This window comes from Nansenia antarctica, assembly GCF_963989245.1.
Source record: "Nansenia antarctica genome assembly, chromosome: 11".
NCBI classification, from domain to species: Eukaryota; Metazoa; Chordata; class Actinopteri; order Argentiniformes; family Microstomatidae; genus Nansenia; species Nansenia antarctica.
Genome location: NC_137681.1, coordinates 6,644,543 through 6,663,879, shown reverse-complemented (window position 1 = coordinate 6,663,879; position 19,337 = coordinate 6,644,543). Strand labels below are relative to the sequence as shown.

General features: G+C 44.9%; 2 protein-coding genes across 2 annotated transcripts; both read right to left on the bottom strand.

The window, feature by feature from the left end:
• Positions 1 to 524: 524 nt before the first annotated feature.
• LOC308167115 (alpha-N-acetylglucosaminidase-like) lies at positions 525 to 7,100 on the bottom strand. The gene is made up of 6 exons (XM_080541491.1): positions 6,669 to 7,100; positions 3,982 to 4,129; positions 3,310 to 3,456; positions 3,121 to 3,206; positions 2,262 to 2,518; positions 525 to 2,038 (listed from the first exon to the last, which is right to left on the bottom strand). Exons 1-6 carry the CDS (start codon positions 7,091 to 7,093, stop codon positions 834 to 836), a joined length of 2,268 nt encoding a protein of 755 aa, XP_080397617.1. The 5' UTR covers positions 7,094 to 7,100; the 3' UTR covers positions 525 to 833.
• Positions 7,101 to 8,765: 1,665 nt separating this feature from the next.
• LOC308167510 (alpha-N-acetylglucosaminidase-like) lies at positions 8,766 to 13,683 on the bottom strand (the record flags this gene model as incomplete). The annotated part of the gene is made up of 6 exons (XM_080541927.1): positions 8,766 to 9,964; positions 10,137 to 10,393; positions 10,515 to 10,600; positions 10,698 to 10,844; positions 11,553 to 11,700; positions 13,271 to 13,683. 6 exons carry the CDS (start codon positions 13,681 to 13,683, stop codon positions 8,766 to 8,768), a joined length of 2,250 nt encoding a protein of 749 aa, XP_080398053.1.
• Between the last annotated feature and the right edge of the window lie 5,654 nt (positions 13,684 to 19,337).

The window sequence follows — 19,337 nt, the reverse complement described above, 5'->3', positions numbered from 1 at the left end:
ATATCTTTCTTTTAAAAATAAATAAATAAATTAAAAAAGGGCAAATTTGAATAATTGCTCCATGGATTTCAGTTTCAGAACAGTGAGGCGAGAGAGTGAACAAAAAGAAGAGTGTATTGAGTGTATGAATATCCAGTTCAGATGAAAAGTATGAGAAATATTATGATACATTTCGGTCAGATTATTAATGCATCTACATTAATGAATTTGGGTCCTGAGATCTTAGCTTAAGTCACTGTTGTTTTGGTTATAGAAAGGTACAACTGTTGTAATTACTTGATTATGCCATTTATTATATTTATATCCAGGGGTGCTGAACAGTAGTAGTAAAAAAATGCGATCCGCAACGTCACTCGTGCTTTGGGCCAGCTGAAATGATGCATTAACCATATTAATAATATATCTACAGTACAGTATATCTTTTTTGTATCTCCTTTGAAAAAGCAGGGCACCCATTAAAACAATGAATCCATTTTATTTATCAAAATATAAAATACAAATCTAGTTATCTCTGTGTCATGAAATGAAGTGATTATTTAAAAAAGGAAATGTCTGAGCTGAGTAGACTAGCAAACAGATCTTTTTGTTTGATGTTGTTTTTGGTTATCCATTGTTATCACAGATATTTTTTACAAGAATTACAATCTCATCGTGCTGTAAACATAACATTATAGCATTGACTTAACTTGCGAGAGAGTAGGTTAGCTCAGAAGGACCACCATGAGCAAAAAGAGAGTATTCTTTGAGAGTATTCTACGGCAGATTGGGTGGGTGTGACATTCTTCTTGCTGTAACATGAGATAGTCTTTCTACAAAGAGTAACTACAGGCTTACTATAGTCTCTTCAAGGCCTGTGGGTAATATTTAAGAAAGATTCTGGAGACAATCTCCATGGTGTCCCCCTGAGGTTTGGTAGGGTACTTCCTACCATTGAAAACAAACCGCTTCTCCACCTGGAAAACTGCCTGATTGAAGGCGTCTTGTTTGAAAGGTTGGCCCCTGTCCAAGCACTCCACAAGGGTGTTGACAAACAGGCTCCAGCGCTGGGCATAGTAATCCTCCATAAGGCCGCCCCACTCTTTGTTGGCGTAGTCCAGAATGTTGCCTTCGGGGCCCCAGAGGGTGACCTGGTTCCTAGCATTCATGTCATACAGCCGCGCCTCCCCCTCGTTCAGGGCCAGGGACCGTGCTCTCCCCAGCCACGTCCCTAGCAGGAAGTTGACGTCACTAGACAGGAGACGGTTCAGTTCAGGCAGTAGGTCGTACACCAGGACACCGCCTGCTGCGAGCAGCTCTGGCAACTTCTTTGCCTGGAAGGCGTCCTTGATGTCGCGGTAGAACTCAGTGGTGAGGCGCTGCAGGACTTCCCGGGTGACGTCCACCAAGTCGTAACGGAAGGTCTCCTTGGCCATGAGTGATGGGGCCGCCTGGCACATCAGCCTCCAGGCCTCGTACAGATCGGCTGGGTTGTACCACACATCCATGTTCATGCGGAGGGAGGGCCGGTGCACCAGTGGGCTGTGGTTGTGGTTCTTGTAGTGTGGCACAGTACAGTTGTAAACACTGCGGAAGAGCAGCCTCCAGGCGGCCGTCAGGTTCTCGTTGGTGCTGCCGTAGCGCCGGGCAGCATACAGGGACACCCACTTTCCCAGGTTGACCGGTTCCTTGCGCCATGCCAGCTCACTCATCAACTCGTACACCACAGGGTTCTGCTCTATGCCCTCAGGCGCTATCCCAAGGCCGACCAGGGAGGAGTTGGGGAAACGGAGAGCCTCGAATGGCCCAGAGTTGACGCTCTCCACCGTGCCAAATAGGCCGCTGTTGCCACCAAAGTTATGGAGCATGCACCAAATGAAGGGCTGGCCGAAGAAAGACTTGGTGTAATTGAAAATTGGACTGGCCTCTGCAATCAAGTCCAGCACAATCATACGTCCAATGGGTAATCCATGCAGGAGGGCCTGAATCTGGGCCGGCTGCCAGAATGACTGGTCACTGTAGAACAGCCAGCCCTGCATCAGCCAAATGGCCTGGGGATCCACTGGAGACAAACAAGAATTGGGTGAGAGAGGAAAAAAAGACGTGGGGAAGCTGTGTGCGATACAAACTGGCATCAGGTCAGCACGTGTAAGATAATTACAGTAATACTAGAAAGCCATATCCTGTACAGTAGAAGTCTACACTACATGCATCACATTGTCAGCTCACCTTGCTAGCATTAGCTGATCAAATTACTTATTTGGACTTTTGGGGGTATTTCTCACCCGTTGTCATGGAGTTGAAAACAGCACCACTGACTGCAGACAGATAGGTTAGGTCAGAGGAGGGCGGTGTCATCTCATTGAAGGTGTCAGTGTTATAGATGTGGTCTGTCCCAAACTGCTTCACTACCTGGGACAGGAACAGAGAGCCGATTCTAAGAAAGAGGGGGTCACGGGGGTCCAGGATGTAGGCGCACGAGTAACTGCAGTTGAAATGGCTCCACGGTCCCAGTTTGGTGAAATTTGCATTTGGAAACAACCTGAAAAAAACACGGATTCAATGACACAGGAAGTTTTGAAAAATGTGTGATGGGGTGAAGTCTACGCAAGGCGGACTCGTCACTAACGTCAATGGGGATGTGCATAAACATGAATGCAGTTTTGCGTCTGGATGGACAGATTGTCAAATGTCTTTTTTTTGTATTTCAACAAAGGAAATTGGCTTGAGGAAGCAGTTTAAAATGTACAAGCCATTTGCAGAGTGTCATACCATCAAGAGTCGTACCTTACAGCGGCCAAAAGGCTTATAGCTTGCAGGTGTCACCCCATTTCTTGACCACGCAGAGGTGGATCTTAGACTTTATAGACATAGCCAGCATGGAACACTGGATAGCTAATAGGCATCAGGCAATCTCTGATAATATTTCTTGCTGGGATCAAACCATTACCATTCTCAAGACGATCTACTAATCTTGCTCCTTCCATGGGGTCCTGTGGGGTGGGGGTGGGGAGCTGTGATTGGGCGGGTGGGTTGGAGGTACGTGGCGGGAGGGACATTTGTGAGAGGAGAGGGAGGTGGGGGACTGTTGGGGTAAAGGGAGATTGGGAAGGGGAGGGGGGACAAAAAAAAAAAGAGTCATACCTGACAATGCCTTGAGGCACGTTCCCTGAGAAGGCAGGCAGGACAGGTATCATTCCAAAGGATCTCATTCTGTCTAATATTTTGAACTGGAGAGAAAGAACAAAAAAAAACATGACATATATAGTTATTATTCCAAATGCAGGGGGGGGAGGGGGGTGCCATGTTGTAGATGAATCAAAATGCTAGTACTTGGAGGTAGAGCTGCTTCACGTGCCAGGACTGTGGAAGGGGTCCGCCCCACTTAAACATGTTCCCCATTCGGTTCCAGGCTAGAAAGGCGGGGCCGCTGAAGAAGTGGTCGATTTCAGTCTGGTTCAGGCCCAGAGAGAGATACACCTGATGCATAAAACACTTATGTCAGGTGACATAACCTGACCAACTTACATTTACATTTTTGGCATTTAGCAGACGCCTTATTCCAAAGCGACTTACAATCAATACATTTGAATACTAAGCATGTGAATCATCAGTCCACCATTCATAGCAGGAAGAGTAATCTAGCTCAGGCCCGGGGCCATTGATAGAAGGAAAAACCTTCTCCTATCACCTTCTTCTAAAACCTAGTTTTTTTTTTTACACTGGAGAAACCGAGAAACAGTACAAGGAGGGCAATAGAAGTTCTTAGGGACACAGTAGAGGGGAAAGCGGGTGTCTTTAGGAGACGTAGTGGTGGGGGGCAGAAGATGTCTCAACTTAACCTGTCCATCAATCAAAATGTCTCCATCTCCTCCCTCCAACACATCTTTCTCTCTCCCTCAAAATGCGCTCCCTTTGATGCTCCAGCGTTGGCAATGATAACATTCTCCCGGTGTTCCAGATGGCCAGTCCACCGCTACTTCTGCCAAACACACAATCTCTCACCTCTTGCCACAAGGCCTCTTGCCCAGTAAATGCCAATGGCAGATTGATGCCATTGAGTGCCATCCAGTCGATCTCTCTCTGCCATCGCGGCCAGTCCCACCACACTGAGGAGTAGCTTACAGTGCAGACATTCTGATAGTACCGGAATCTGGTAAAAAGTAAAAAAGTACAAAACACATGAACGCAAAAAGAACATAACCATGTTATCATTACTACCTCCTCTCACAACCTCTCACATGTTATGGGTCCTTCACAAATTGTGGGTTAGTTCAAGTTTCCGGATGTTATAATTGTTGACACATCCAGACAATCATTTTGTTCATGGTCACCTTCTTGAGCAACTTCTACTGGACTTCGGGCTAGCATTAGCCATGCTAGGAGAAATGATGGGAACAGCAACCTCCACTTTCACTACAGTACTGTTACGGTACATGTGGGAATACTAGGGTTAGGGTTGTGGTATTATGTTAGTTAGAACATAATGATAATAAATATATGGTGTGACGCTTATGCTGTAGACCAATGGGAATGAGTTGGAATGAGTGGGAAAGCGGGAGATTGGATTGAATGGTGGAACTGGATGGTTAATAAAGTACCAGATATATTTAGTTAACAGTTGTCTCACGCGTTTATATTACGAAACACGACAAGGGCTACGTCGACTTGTTACATGCTGGCATGTCTAACCCTACCCCTAACCCTAACCCTAACCTTAACCGTAGCACCTAACCCTAGTTTTCCCACATGTACCGTATTCCCACATGTACCGTAACATGACTACTTATTGTAAAAACGTCCCCAGTAAGGGCAAGAAAGACGTGAGATGGCTGTAGAATTTATTGTGGAGATGTTTTCTAAAGTAGGCCTAGTCATACTGAGAGCAGTGGTTAGTTTTCCAGTCCACTTCCACTAGCATGGGTGCTATAATGCTAGCCTTAAGTCCAGCAAAAGTTGATCAAGAATGCAACTATGAATGAAACAGGCTGAAGTGTCTAGATGAGTCAACAACACTCCAAGTAAGTGGACATGTAGGTATAACACCTCTCTTTAAAAAAAAATGTAGGAAAAATGCAAGTTTATGTTACCCCCAAAACAAATTATAGCCTACATATGAGTCACATGAAACACTTCACCGGTCGAGTTGAGTGATGGGAAAGTCTGTCACATGCTTGCACTTTACAATCTGTGCACATGACATAGCTGGGACTAGCTGATGCGAGGCTAATTCACTACAGATACTAATTGAAGGGCGCTTTAAAGGGCCCGGCTATTAAACAAGTGTCCACCCCGCTGTTAACTGAACTGAGACAATTGTTCACGCACCCCTGGTTTTCCCGGTTCCATAAATGCAGCGGTAGAGACCAGAACACAACATGGGTCATACCCCAGCTGCCACTGAGAGGTGGCACATCTAACGTATGTGCACGATGAAACATTGTGTGTGTGGGGATATTCCTTGTTCACAGTTGTCTGTCATAATCTCAAATAATCAACATCATACTATCTAAAGGGTGGTGTAACAGGTCCTCACACCTGTTACTCTGTTAAATGAGGCATAACCTTTTTTGCTACCATTTAGGCTATATAGGCTACAGCAGGACATTTGCTTTAGAAATGATTCCTAAAGCACTGTACCAATTCATCATGGCTATTTAGCACTATTACATGAGCTCAAATCGACACACTGGACCTTTAATTCCACCTGGGTAGTCCCAGGCTACTTCTTGATAGTGTTACAGAGGGTAGCCTACTATAGTCCAAAAGCTCAACAATCAATGTCCATACAGCATATTTACAAAAGGCACTACCTTTCAAATCCTATTTTGCAACCTTTAAATGCATACTAAGCTATACAGTACATGGTCCATAATACGAGCACGTTTTTTTAGGGCACTGTACTTACTGACCTAATTCCTCTACATTTCAGTTTGTTCAACGCTTATTACAAGGTACTTTTAACAGGGTATATACAGGAATCTTGAGGTTAATTTCAACACCTTTCTAAGACTTTTTAAAGACCTTGTCAATATTTTTCCAGACCTCACCGCCACTAGGGAGAGCTGTAACCATTTACATCAGTGACACCTTTAACTTAACAGTTTTAGTTTGCAATAGACCAGACCACTATCATACAACAGAATGTCCGGTTCATCTTTGTTTTTTTTATAAAACTAATACATTCTTCAAACTTTTACTAAACGTTTTTAGGACTCAAACTCTTTTCTTTTTCTAATTCAGAAAAATACCAACAAAATTCAAGACCTCATAAAATCGTGATGACTTTTTAATACTTATTAAGGGTCTTGATTTTCCCAACATTTATTTATCAACTTTGAATACTTTTCAAGACACCGCGGATACCCTGTTATTACAAGGTACTTTTAAACTAGTCTTGTGTACCTACTTGTGTGGTGTGTACTTTTAATATAGCATAGCATAGAGTACAGCACAGTGTTTTATTTGTATACTATACTTAGTATAGTATAGTGGATAGTGTACATAGCCTTTATTTATGTAAACCAGCTCTTTTTCCCTTCTTGTTTTTAGTAGCACCAGGGGAGCCCCCCCTCCCAAATGTCGTTGTATGGTACCTGTACTATATTAATGACAATAAAGACCATTCATTCATTCATTCATTGTTCAACGCTTAGTACAAGGTTACTTTTAAAGTCTTGTTTTAAACCTACTTGTGTGGCGTGCTGATGCGCAGCAGTCCCGTGATCCGAGGCAAGGGATGTGGAATATCTAACTGGTTAGCTGACCAGGACACATGACAGCTACAGAAGTATTTCAAGTAGTTATAAATCCCCGACGCCACAGCCACCCCCGTGCTGCCTTTCGCTACGATCTTATTGTTTTTCGTCGATCGAAGTGTGCACACGTCCAGACCGTCCTGGGACAGACTTCTGTTGACGGACACTATGAACTCCTGAGATCTGCTCCCCAGCAGACGCTTGAGGAGATCGACCACTGCTCTCCCCTGGGTCTTGTCGTCGGCTTGTGGTTTTAAATGTGCCAATGTATGAAACTCATGTACGCAATGCACCGAGACAACGAGAGTGACTGCTGCTACGAGCAGAAGAACTAAGTTATAAATGCTCTTAAATGTCATCTTTATATCCCAGTCGATTCCAGTGAGTGTGTGGGGTGAAAGCTCTCATTGCATGTTTGGACTGGCAGGCAAACAGGAAGAGTCTGGGTTGGTTAGAATACTCTGATCAGCCAATCAGAGTGGGATTTTGTCAAGTCAATCAAAGTAGTATAAACCAATCACAGTAGAGAGTTGTAAAACACATAGTTTCATATTTTCCACTTCAATCCGACTTTAACCCCCTCCTATTATATTCAAATTAACTAACAACTTTTATATTTGGAGTAATTTGACCTCAGCAATGAAAAACCTGCAGAAAATGATTATAACTGAGTGTTACCCAAGTTTCTATTTCAGCTACTTTAGGCTAAAATATACTGACCATGTTAATAGCCTGGTAAACAGGGCCGGCCCTAGGACTTTAGTTGCCCAAAGCAAGAAAATCTATGCCTCTGTCTGGTGGTCATTTGAAACAACTTTAGTTGAGGCACAAATGCAAAGAAAAATGATTTAGAGGGCTGTGTGTGCAGCCCATATTATAAGTTTGCCCCCTCCCCCATGTTGCGTGAATTATCTGAGTTTTATCTGAGTTTTCGCAGAAACGATGTCCCCCTTTGGCTTGACTAGCGAGTTTGTGTTGTGATTTTCAACAACGTTGAAATGTATTTACGTGTTTCAAAATAAAAGTCTGAACATTTTGATTGGTTGCAGACTTGTTACCCCTATCACCAGACCGTGTCACATATTTGCATTTGGGTCTGCACATCTCCCTAAAGAATCTGAATCAGAATTGCTTTATTACATCCAATGTACAAGTACACAACATTAACATTCTTTGGCTGAGGTTCCTCAACATTGGCATTGCAGCAAGATACAAAATCGCAATAATAGAGTTAAGTAAAAATAAGTAAAGTAATTAATAATAAAGTAATAAAGTGATGGTAGTCATACTACAGTGGAACCAGTCGTAATACAGTGGAATCAATAGTGCAAAATGCTGTGCAAAGTACAATAAGATGAAATGCAATATGATACAGTGCGAGTGTGGTTGGTTTGGGGGAGAGTCTTTTGTTTTCTTCAGTCAATAGCCTGATTGCTTGAGGGAACTAGCTGTTTGACATCCTCTGGGTTTTAGCGGTGTCCACTCTGACAATTTCCGCACAGATTTGCATTGATTTGGCTAGAGTCACATCATAAATCCAAAGTTGAAAAACTTTGCGAACAGAAAAGGAAAATAAGAAAAATGTAATTACATACTGGTCTACAGTTCGAATCAATACATTTTCATTTGTTGAAAGTGAGTAAAAAAAAATGCCCTTATAAAAACTATTCGTAGTTGTTATTGGTAATCCATTGTTATCACAGATTTTTTTTTTACAAGAATTACAATCTCATTCAACATTATAACTGTATCAAACATCTTAACTATTACGTTTTTCATTTGATCATTTAGCACATTTAATGCATGTGCTTTTTAATCTAAATGCATTAAGTTATCGATATGTTTTGATTGATCTTACATATGGAAGGGAATCAGATTTTATTGGTCAAGAGCACTTGAATTTAGCCTCAAATTCAGGTTAGCATTGACTTAACCTGTGAGAGAGTAGGTTTGCTCCCCCCCTGTGGATCACCCTGTGCAGAAAGAGAGGTGACATGTGACATCTTTCCACAAAGAGTAACTACAGGCTTACTATATTCTCTTCAAGGCCTGTGGGTAATATTTATGGAAGATTCTGGTGACAATCTCCAAGGTGTCCCCCTGAGGTTTGGTGGGGTACTTCCTACCATTGGAAACAAACCGATTCTCCACCTGGAAAACTGCCTTATTGAAGGCATCTTGTTTGAAAGGTTGGCCCCTGTCCAAGCACTCCACAAGGGTGTTGACAAACAGGTTCCAGCGCTGGGCATAGTAATCTTCCATAAGGCCGCCCCACTCTTTGTTGGCGTAGTCCAGAATGTTGCCATCGGGGCCCCAGAGGGTGACCTGGTTCCTAGCATTCATGTCATACAGCCGCGCCTCCCCCTCGTTCAGGGCCAGGGACCGTGCTCTCGCCAGCCACGTCCCTAGCAGGAAGTTGACGTCACTAGACAGGAGACGGTTCAGTTCAGGCAGTAGGTCGTACACCAGGACACCGCCTGCCTCAAGCAGCTCTGGCAACTTCTTTGCCTGGAAGGCGTCCTTGATGTCGCGGTAGAACTCAGTGGTGAGGAGCTGCAGGACTTCCCGGGTGACGTCCACCAAGTCGTAACGGAAGGTCTCCTTGGCCATGAGTGATGGGGCCGCCTGGCACATCAGCCTCCAGGCCTCGTACAGATCGGCTGGGTTGTACCACACATCCATGTTCATGCGGAGGGAGGGCCGGTGCACCAGTGGGCTGTCGTTGTTGGCGTGTGGCACAGTGCAGTTGTAAACACTGCGGAAGAGCAGGCTCCAGGCGGCCGTCAGGTTCTCGTTGGTGCTGCCGTAGCGCCGGGCGGCATACAGGGACACCCACTTTCCCAGGTTGACCGGTTCTTTGTGCCATGCCAGCTCACTCATCAACTCGTACACCACAGGGTTCTGCTCGATGCCCTCAGGCGCTATCCCAAGGCCGACCAGGGAGGAGTTGGGGAAACGGAGAGCCTCGAATGGCCCAGAGTTGACGCTCTCCACTGTGCCAAATAGGCCGCTGTTGCCACCAAAGTTATGGAGCATGCACCAAATGAAGGGCTGGCCGAAGAAAGACTTGGTATGAGTGAAAACTGGATTGGCCTCTGCCATCAAGTCCAGCACAATCATACGTCCAATGGGTAATCCATGCAGGAAGGCCTGAATCTGGGCCGGCTGCCAGAATGACTGGTCACTGTAGAACAGCCAGCCCTGCATCAGCCAAATGGCCTGGGGATCCACTGGAGACAAACAAGAATTGGGTGAGATTTGGGTGAGAGAGGAACAAAAGGGTTGGGGGAAGCTGTGTGCAATACATAATTACAGCAATTACAACCAAGCCTTTTTAAGTAATATTAGAAAGCCATACTATACTATACGTATCACATTGTCATCTTTTGGGGTATTTCTCACCTGTTGTCATGGAGTTGAAAACAGCACCACTGACTGCAGACAGATAGGTTAGGTCAGAGGAAGGCGGTGTCATCTCATTGAAGGTGTCAGTGTTATAGATGTGGTCTGTCCCAAACTGCTTCACTACCTGGGACAGGAACAGAGAGCCGATTCTAAGAAAGAGGGGGTCACGGGGGTCCAGGATGTAGGCGCACGAGTAACTGCAGTTGAAACTGCCCCACGATCCCAGTTTGGTGAAATTTGCTTTTGGAAACAACCTGAAAAACAAGGTTGCAACTCCATTGTCAAATGTAATTTTTTTCTATTTCAACAAAATAAATTAGCTTGAGGAAACATGTACAAGCCATTTGCAAAGAGTCATACCATCAAGAGTCATACCTGACAATGCCTTGAGGCACGTTCCCTGAGAAGGCAGGCAGGACAGGTATCATTCCAAAGGATCTCATTCTGTCTAATATTTTGAACTGGAGAGAAAGAAAAAATACATATATAGTTATTATTCCAAATGCGGGTGGGAGGGGTGGGGGGTGCCATGTTGTAGATGAATCAAAATGCTAGTACTTGGAGGTAGAGCTGCTTCACGTGCCAGGACTGTGGAAGGGGTCCGCCCCACTTAAACATGTTCCCCATTCGGTTCCAGGCTAGGAAGGCGGGGCCGCTGAAGAAGTGGTCGACTTCAGTCTGGTTCAGGCCCAGAGAGAGATACACCTGATGCATAAAACACTTATGTCAGGTGACATAACCTGACCAACTTAACCTGTCCATCAATCAAAATGTCTCCATCTTCTCCCTCCAACACATGCTCTCTCCCTCAACATTTCTCAATTAAAGAGATGGTCTACTATATTTACAGTACATCTTATAGTTGTAGATGTTTTAAATGTACAAAATACATTGGTCTAATTTCCTGTCAAAGGCAGAAGTAACTCTTGTCACTCTCGTGTCGAGAGTGAGCAATGCATCCTAAGTAATGATTCAGCATGGTTATTTAGTGACATTTCAAAGGGAAAAGCGACATGTGTGACACGGTCTGGTCGGTTGGGCCGCAAGTCAGCAGCCGATTTAATGTTCAGACTGTTATTTCAAAAAAATATATATACATTTCAGCGTTGTTGAAAATCAATGACACACTCGAAATCAATGAAGCACTCGAGCGATTGACGGCTGACTGTTGTAGAACTGCAGAAAACCGAAGAGAGAATAATAGCATTCCGGGCAGGGCTGCATGAAGTCCAAAGATCTCAGCGCTTACTGGCTGCATGAAGTCCAAAGATCTCAGCGCTTACTGGCTGCATGAAGTCCAAAGATCTCAGCACTTACTGGCCCCACGGCCCACAGATCGACCGGCCCACCGGGAATTCTCCCGGTGTTCCAGATGGCCAGTCCACTACTTCTGCCTAACACACAATCTCTCACCTCTTGCCACAAGGCCTCTTGCCCAGTAAATGCCAATGGCAGATTGATGCCATTGAGTGCCATCCAGTCGATCTCTCTCTGCCATCGCGGCCAGTCCCACCACACTGAGGAGTAGCTTACAGTGCAGACATTCTGATAGTACCGGAATCTGGTCAGTAAAAAGAGCAAAACACATGAACGCAAGAAGAACATAACCATGTTATCATTACTACCTCCTCTGACATTTCATGGGTCCTTCACAAATTGTGGGTTAGTTCAGGTTTCCGGATGTTATAATTGTTGACACATCCAGACACTTCTTTTGTTCATGGTCACCTTCTTGAGTAACAGCAACCTCCACTTTCAGTACAGTACTGTATGACTACTTATTGTAAAAACATCACCAGAAGGGCAACAAAGAGATGGTTGTCTCTTCACATCTTCTTGTGGATATGTTTTTTAAGTAGTCATACTTAAATCATACTTACTTCACACTTTCCAGGCACAAACCCTCAGCACTGGGGTACCCCTAGGCTCTGTCCTAGGGCCCTTACTGTTCTCCCTCTCTACCAACTCTCTTGGTTCTGTAATCTCCTCACATGGGTTCTGGCTCCCGCCTCCTCCATCAGACCTGTGCAGCTCATCCAGAATGCTGCCGCCTGCTGTCTGGTTTTCAACCTCCCCAAATTCTCTCATGTTACCCCCCACCTTCGCACCCTCCACTGGCTCCCAATAGCAGATCGCATCAGATTCAAGACACCAGATTCCACTCACCGGGAGCAATTTGGGGTTCAGTGTCTTGCCCAAGGACACTTCGACATGTGGCCAGCCGGGGCTCAAACCGTCGATCTGCCAACCTTGCGATCATTAGACAGCCGCCCCACTATAAAATCCATCACTTTATTACTTCATTAATGCAGGGTTACTTTCTTACTTACTTGTTATTATTGAGTTTTGTATCTGCATGCTGCAATGTCAATGTTGCAGGGACCAAAGCCAAATAATTTGACTTGTGTACTTGTACAGTAATAGATGATGTATAAGATGTAATAAAAGCGATTCTGATTCTGATTCAATGATTGTCATGGGAAAAACGGTCACATGCTTGCACTTTACAATCTAACAATGATTGTCATAGGAAAATCTGTCACATGCTTGCACTTTACAATCTGTGCACATGACATATCTGGGATTAGCTGATGCGAGGCTAATTCACTACAGATACTAATTGAAGGGCGCTTTAAAGGGTGTCCACCGCGCTCTTGTGAACAAGGAAAACTAAACTGAGACAATGCTCAATTTTTCACGCACCCCTGGTTTTCCCTGTTCCATAATGCAGCGGTAGAGGCCAGAACACAACATGGGTCATACCCCAGCTGGACCTTTAATTCCACCTGGTAGTTTGACGCTTAAGACCAAGTAATTGAAGTGTCCCATTGGAGATTCCGTGGCCCCTGCCCAGGCTACTTCCCCGGCCTCTTGATAGTGTTACAGAGGGTATAGTCTAAAAGCTAAACAATGTCCATACAGCATATTTACATATCATATTTGCATCCTTTAAATTCATACTAAGCTATACATGGTCCATACATCTATACGAGCACGTTTAGGGCACTGTACAATCCACACAATTATTTGACATGACCCTTGTGTTTCCTGCTCTTCAAGTTCTGCTCCCACATAAAAGCTTTCGAGACCAATTCCATATGGTACACGGTACTTTTGTCTTGTGTACCTACTTGTGTGGTGTGCTGATGCGCAGTAGTCCCGTGATCCGAGGCAAGGGATGTGGAACATTTAACTGGTTAGCTGACCAAGATACATGACAGTTACAGAAGTATTTCAAGTAGTTATAAATTCCCGACGCAACAGCCACCCCAGTGCTGCCAGTTGCTACAATTTTATTGTTTTTCGCCGACTGGAGTTGGCACACGTCCAGACTGTCGTTGGATAGACTTCTGTTGACTGACACTATGAACTCTTGAGATCTGTTCCCCAGCAGACGCTTGAGGAGATCGACCACTGCTCTTCCCTGTGTCTTGTCGTCGGCTTGTGGTTTTAAATGTGCCAATGTATGAAACTCACAATGTACTGAGACAACGAGAGTGACTGCTACGAGCAGAACTAAGTTATAAATGCTCTTAAATGCCATTTTGATCTCAGTTAATTCCAATGAATGTGTTCTCAGCTCTTATATGTGTTGAACTGGCAGGCAAACAGGAAGAGTCTGGGTTGGTGAAATACTCAGAGCCAATCAGAGTGGGATTTTCAAGTCAATCAAAGTATAACACCAATCACAGTAGAGAGTTAAACATACATCATTTAATGATTTCCACTTCAATCCGACTTTAACCCTCCCATTTTGTTCAAATTAACTATCAACTTTTATGTTTGGAGTAATTTGAACCCACCAATGAAAAACAATTGTTACCCAAGTTTCTCTTTCAGCTACTTTTTTTTCTACTGACCATCTTAATAGCCTAGTAAATGAAACATGACTTACCCATCCTCCCCTTATACACCAAGTATTGATTTTGTATGACTATTGCGAAATATGCAGATCACTGTACAATCTCATTGATTGACCTAAAATGGAAAACAAATCATGTTTTGGTGTTTGCAGGACTTTATGTTGATATTAAGCGCTCATTAAAAATAGTTTTGATAGAAAATTAACATAACAGCTCAATCTCCTTTACAACAGTTGCAGCTGCGGTGTTCTGGGAAGGCACTGTCTTCACTCGATATGAGGTGTAGCATATCTGGTAGGGTCTGGATGGGCATTTGATGACATTAGCCACACTAAGGCCCAATCCCATTTCTTATTTTTACCCCTACCCCTCGTTTTCGTGTGCCGCTCGCTTTTCGGGTTGCCCCTCGGAACAGAGTAACAAGGGGTAGTGGTTGAAATCTTCCCCTATGAAATGGGACAACCCTTCAAGACCCTGATACGTCATCAGTAGTATCATAGAAAAGCAGGGACGCTCGCGATTCGTTCACAACTTTCATAACAGAATAGTGTTGTGTAGGGCCTATATGGTCTGGGCCTGTATGTATGCTATGAAGGAATGCCTCCTGACTGTGGGGCTAGAGCAAGGTATTTATGACCCTTTGCCAAAGTGTATCTTAAAATGGTGGTTTATGACCTCCTGGCCTCTCCCCTTCTCACACCTTGACCATCTCTTGTGATAGGACCATTGTCTGTGACTGTATTTTCATACTATTGTTTATAAGTAAGGGTGTGGGCTCTGAGGGGCTCTCTCTCTCTCTCTCTCTCTCTCTCCTCTCTTTTGGATCACACAGCTTCTCTCTCTCTCTCTCTCTCTCTCTCTCTCTCTCTCTCTCTCTCCTCTACCAGACCAGGATCCAGCTTTGATATCTGTATACTTTTGTACTTTAAATAAATAGTCTTGAACTCCGAATTGTTCTTTGATTCATAACCAACAAGGTAATAAACTACACTAGTAATGGGGGAAACGAAGCTTTCGACGCAATTGACAGTTCGACACAATTGTGTCGGAAAAAGTGTCGATCTATCGATGCAGTCGATACAGCAGCTCCACAATGCCATCTGCTGGTCAGGTCGTGTGGTATGGCGGCTGTATCGACTGATTCACAAGTCAGGAATTTGAGGCAAAATACAATAAGCCCACCGTCATCTGCGATATCTTGTTCAATAAAGGTGCTGTGACAAACTGTGTCGATGTATATGTGGCCATATATGTGGTCTTAAATGTTGGTGTGTCTAGTAGACTATAATACATAAATGCAACTGTTGTGTCCATTTCTGATATGAATAGAATAGAATTAGCCCTGGAGTAATTGTAGTACTCAAGGGCACACTAGTGGTGTTGTTTCAGGCAGGATTTGAACTCACAACCTTCCGATCACCAGTCCAATTCACTATTCACTCCACTATCCCCTTGACATGTAATTGGAGCAGATATAAATGGTCAACATGTCATAACAGGGCCAACAGTGTTGGGACGTGCTCGTGGAACAGGGAAAGAGTGCAAAACAAGGCTATATTGTGGGAACTGGACAGACTTGTGCTTATGTGAACAATCAAATATGTATTGCTTGTGTACATGAACAGGCAACGTTTTTTAATGTATATCTATCTGGCTAGCCTATGTGTTGCAATTATGAATCTATGACTATCTCTGTATGTTCTATGTCTATCTATCAATATCTACCAATCTCCTGTCTATTTCTATCTCTATCTCTGTCAATAAATGTATTCTGTCTAGCGTACGTATGTCTCCACTCTCTCACAACCCTTGAATATGAGAGAGAGTTCCACGTCATTTTATGCAGAACCAAACTTGGAACACTGCCTCGTCTGCGGAATGATTGACACACCGGTCAGAGGTGCTCGTGTGAAGTACGACGCTTCGTTCGAGTAGTCACGTGGTTTTTGCCAATTTGACACAAGCATCGATACATTTGTATCGACGCACATTGCGTCGGAAGATCGACGCCGTGTAGTGACTACTGCGTCGAGCGTAACATCACTATTTTCCGCGTTTCTCTCTCAGTCTGCATTCTATGAGACGGAGAGAGGTACATGTCTACAGCAGTGCAATGTAAACTTGTAATATACTTGTCATAACTTTAATTTGAGTGCACATGAGGAGTTGTACATGCATTTAAGAATGAGTGCACATACATCCGGTCATGTTGTATCGAAAACATAGGTGTTATGAGCGTTTTAGAGACTTTAATTTAGCTAACCTCGTGGTTCATTTTTCTGTATGCTAGCGCTCATCACTGTTCTCCGCGTCAGTTAGCTGAAATGCTTCAGTTGTCCTTTTTTGTGCTAGGTTGACTCGTGCTGAGAAGACACCTACATGTTTTGACGTTTCATTACAGCATTATTTTTGTGTGCATTGTACAGATTAAAAGTGCCTAAAGTACACATCAGCGTCCTGTCATCGGTCACACATTCAGTGGGCCCAGATCAGGACTTGAAATTCTAGTCCTCAGCTTTTCCCCCTCCCGAACAAACGATGGTGGGTGTCGGCGCACGTCATGGTCGTTGATCGGTTGGCAAAAAAATTTGGGCCGCTACCCACACGTTTAGCTGTGTTACTCATTCCATGAATGTATGATCCTTACAAGTTGTACCTCATTGTAAAGGTGACCAATCGGGCTTTCCAACGATATAAAATACAATACCAATTGGTATTATTAAAGGGGAGGAATAATCAACCAAAAAAGCATTTCCGAACTTTTTTTGAGGGGTTTATACATAGTTAATCTCTTAATCTCTCTCTTTCTCTCTGTGTGTCTTTAGCAGCCCTCTTCAGGAGGAGGGTGTCAGCTGTCAGGGCTGTGTAACCCCTTCAAGACCTCCTTTTCTTATTTCCCAGTTGGATTTAATCACGGACATTACCAGTGTGCTTCATTGACACCACTTGAATAGAACATACTCCTGCATTTACAGCTGAATACCACCAGAGGGTGCTACTGCTAGTGCTGATCATTCATCGGTCTTCTTCTTTCGTGTAACGTCAGAGGTCCAACTCGGTGTCGCGTAGCCATGCCCGCATCTCTGGTTCTAGGTCGAAGAGGCTGGCTTCTGAGGGTGGTCTATATAAGGGGCAGATGGTGACTATGTGGTCGGCGGTCTGCTCTGGGTCACCGCACTCGCATGCCGCACTGTCCGCCAGGCCCCACGCCTTCATTGATGTTTTAAAGCGACCGACACCAGTTCGTAGACGGTTCAGTGTGGTCCATTGCCGGCGTGGTAGGTCGTCTCCTCCAATGGCGCCATCTCCTGGGTCCCAGATGTAGCGGTGGATTCGGGAGGACCCGGTTGACTCCCACTCCTGCTTCCAAGCTGCTGCCAGCCATGCATCTCTGGAGATGTCCTCAGAGGTGGAGTTGAGCATGGCTTGTGCTGCCTTGTTGTAAGGGTGGCGGGTCTTGAGTCGGCTTGGAGGTGCTGGTGTTATGGTGGTGTTGTGCAGGATGTGCCAATCATGCTTTTGTGCCTTCCTGGCCAGGGCGAGGGTGGCAGCCTCCCGTCGGAGGCCGGCCGGTGCTATTCCCGCGAGGACTGGCAAGAGGGACACAGGGGTAGGCTTCAAGCATCCAGTTATTATTCGGAGGGAGGTATTGATAGCCACGGTCAATGCATTGAGGGTGACATCTCAATCCAACTTTAAAATGTGTACTGACTGACCCCACTTCTAAACATATTTTCATACTATTGAGGCTCTTTAAACATTAAGCACTCTATCTATCTATGAATCTATCCATCTCCCCTCTAACTACCAACATAAGGCTTGCCCACGAAGTTTCTTCAGGACCTTCCTTTAGTAAGTAATATCTAATATCCTTCAGATGCAACCTTTTAGGTGATTCTCAAAGTTATAGTAGTTTATTATATATATATATATATTTATATATGAAGGGTATACCGCCGTCCACTAGGTGGCAGTATGTCGTTTGTTATGCTATGTTATTATTTGATTAGTTTCAGACATTCATGTTACGGTGGCCGTCTATTAAGCTGTCCACCTAATTCCTGTAAGTTTGTTATTCAAATGTTTCTGGTTAAGTTATATATTATACATTTACCCTGCTTATACTTTATCTCAATTCATGCTTCTATTGTTTGTATCACTGCAGGGCTTCTTCATCTTTGTCATTAAACACTTCATTGACATTGAGGAGCGTATTTCTTCATGAAGAAGCCAAGAAGCCATGATCGTCGTTGTATGCTCTGTCCCTGGCTGCGCTTTCGGAACTGAAGACGTGTCTGAAGCACTCGCCATTGCCCTTTTTCATTGTTGACTAATCATGGATTTGCCCATCAAAGCACATCGCCTGTCACAACCGCGCCGACCCCCCGAGGCCCGAAACTGGATCGGCCTAAAGTCGACGTAGGCGTATCAATTGAGGAATGGAACGTGTTCATCCGTCGTTGGGACGTCTTCTGCACTGGCTCAGGCATAGGACCCGCCGAGGCCCCTTTCCAGTTGTTTCAGTGCGCTGGGCCTGAACTTGGTGACAGCCTGTTGAAAGTCAACCCCAACGCCGCTTCCGAACCTTTGCCACACCTAATTGCCGCCTTACGTTCACTAGCAGTCATTCCAGTCGCCACATGTGTCCTGCGCACCGAGCTGCTCCAGTTACGCCAGGAGCGTGATGAGACATTCCGCGCCTTCACTGCCAGAGTGCGGGGGAAAGCGGAGATGTTACAATATGTGGCGCGGTGTGGTGTGGCGAGGATGTGGACTATACCGACCACATCATCCGCGACATTCTAGTCAATGGTATCTCTGATTCGGACATTCGCCGAGAGATACTAGGGACGCCAGACATCCTTAAAATGCCAGTGAATGACGTGGTTGCACTCGTCGAAAATAAAGAGATGGCCCGCAATGCTCTCCCGTCATCCGCCCTTTCGGCCATGTCGTCATTCCAGCGCTTAAAAAAGAGTCCACAGGCGAGCCCCACCCCGACCCCAGGCCCAGCGGACGTGGCGAAACGAGCCCCGTGCCCAGAGTGTAAGAGGACCTTTGATGTCTTCACAGAGGGATCTCGCGGATGGAATACCAAGCCCCACCAGCTTTGTATCGACTGTTATAGGGCCCGCCGACGCAAGGGGCGACCGCAGCCGTCTACCAGCAGTCAACAGGCCGCCGTAGAGTCAGAACCCATCTCCCAGATTTCGTCGGTTCAGTCTGATGCCCGCCCTGGCCGACGTCGTGGGAGTCACCACCAACGCCACTTCCCCACGCCTATCAGACTTGAGCACCACATTTTCTCCAAGGGCGAATGGAGAAGGGCCAGGCT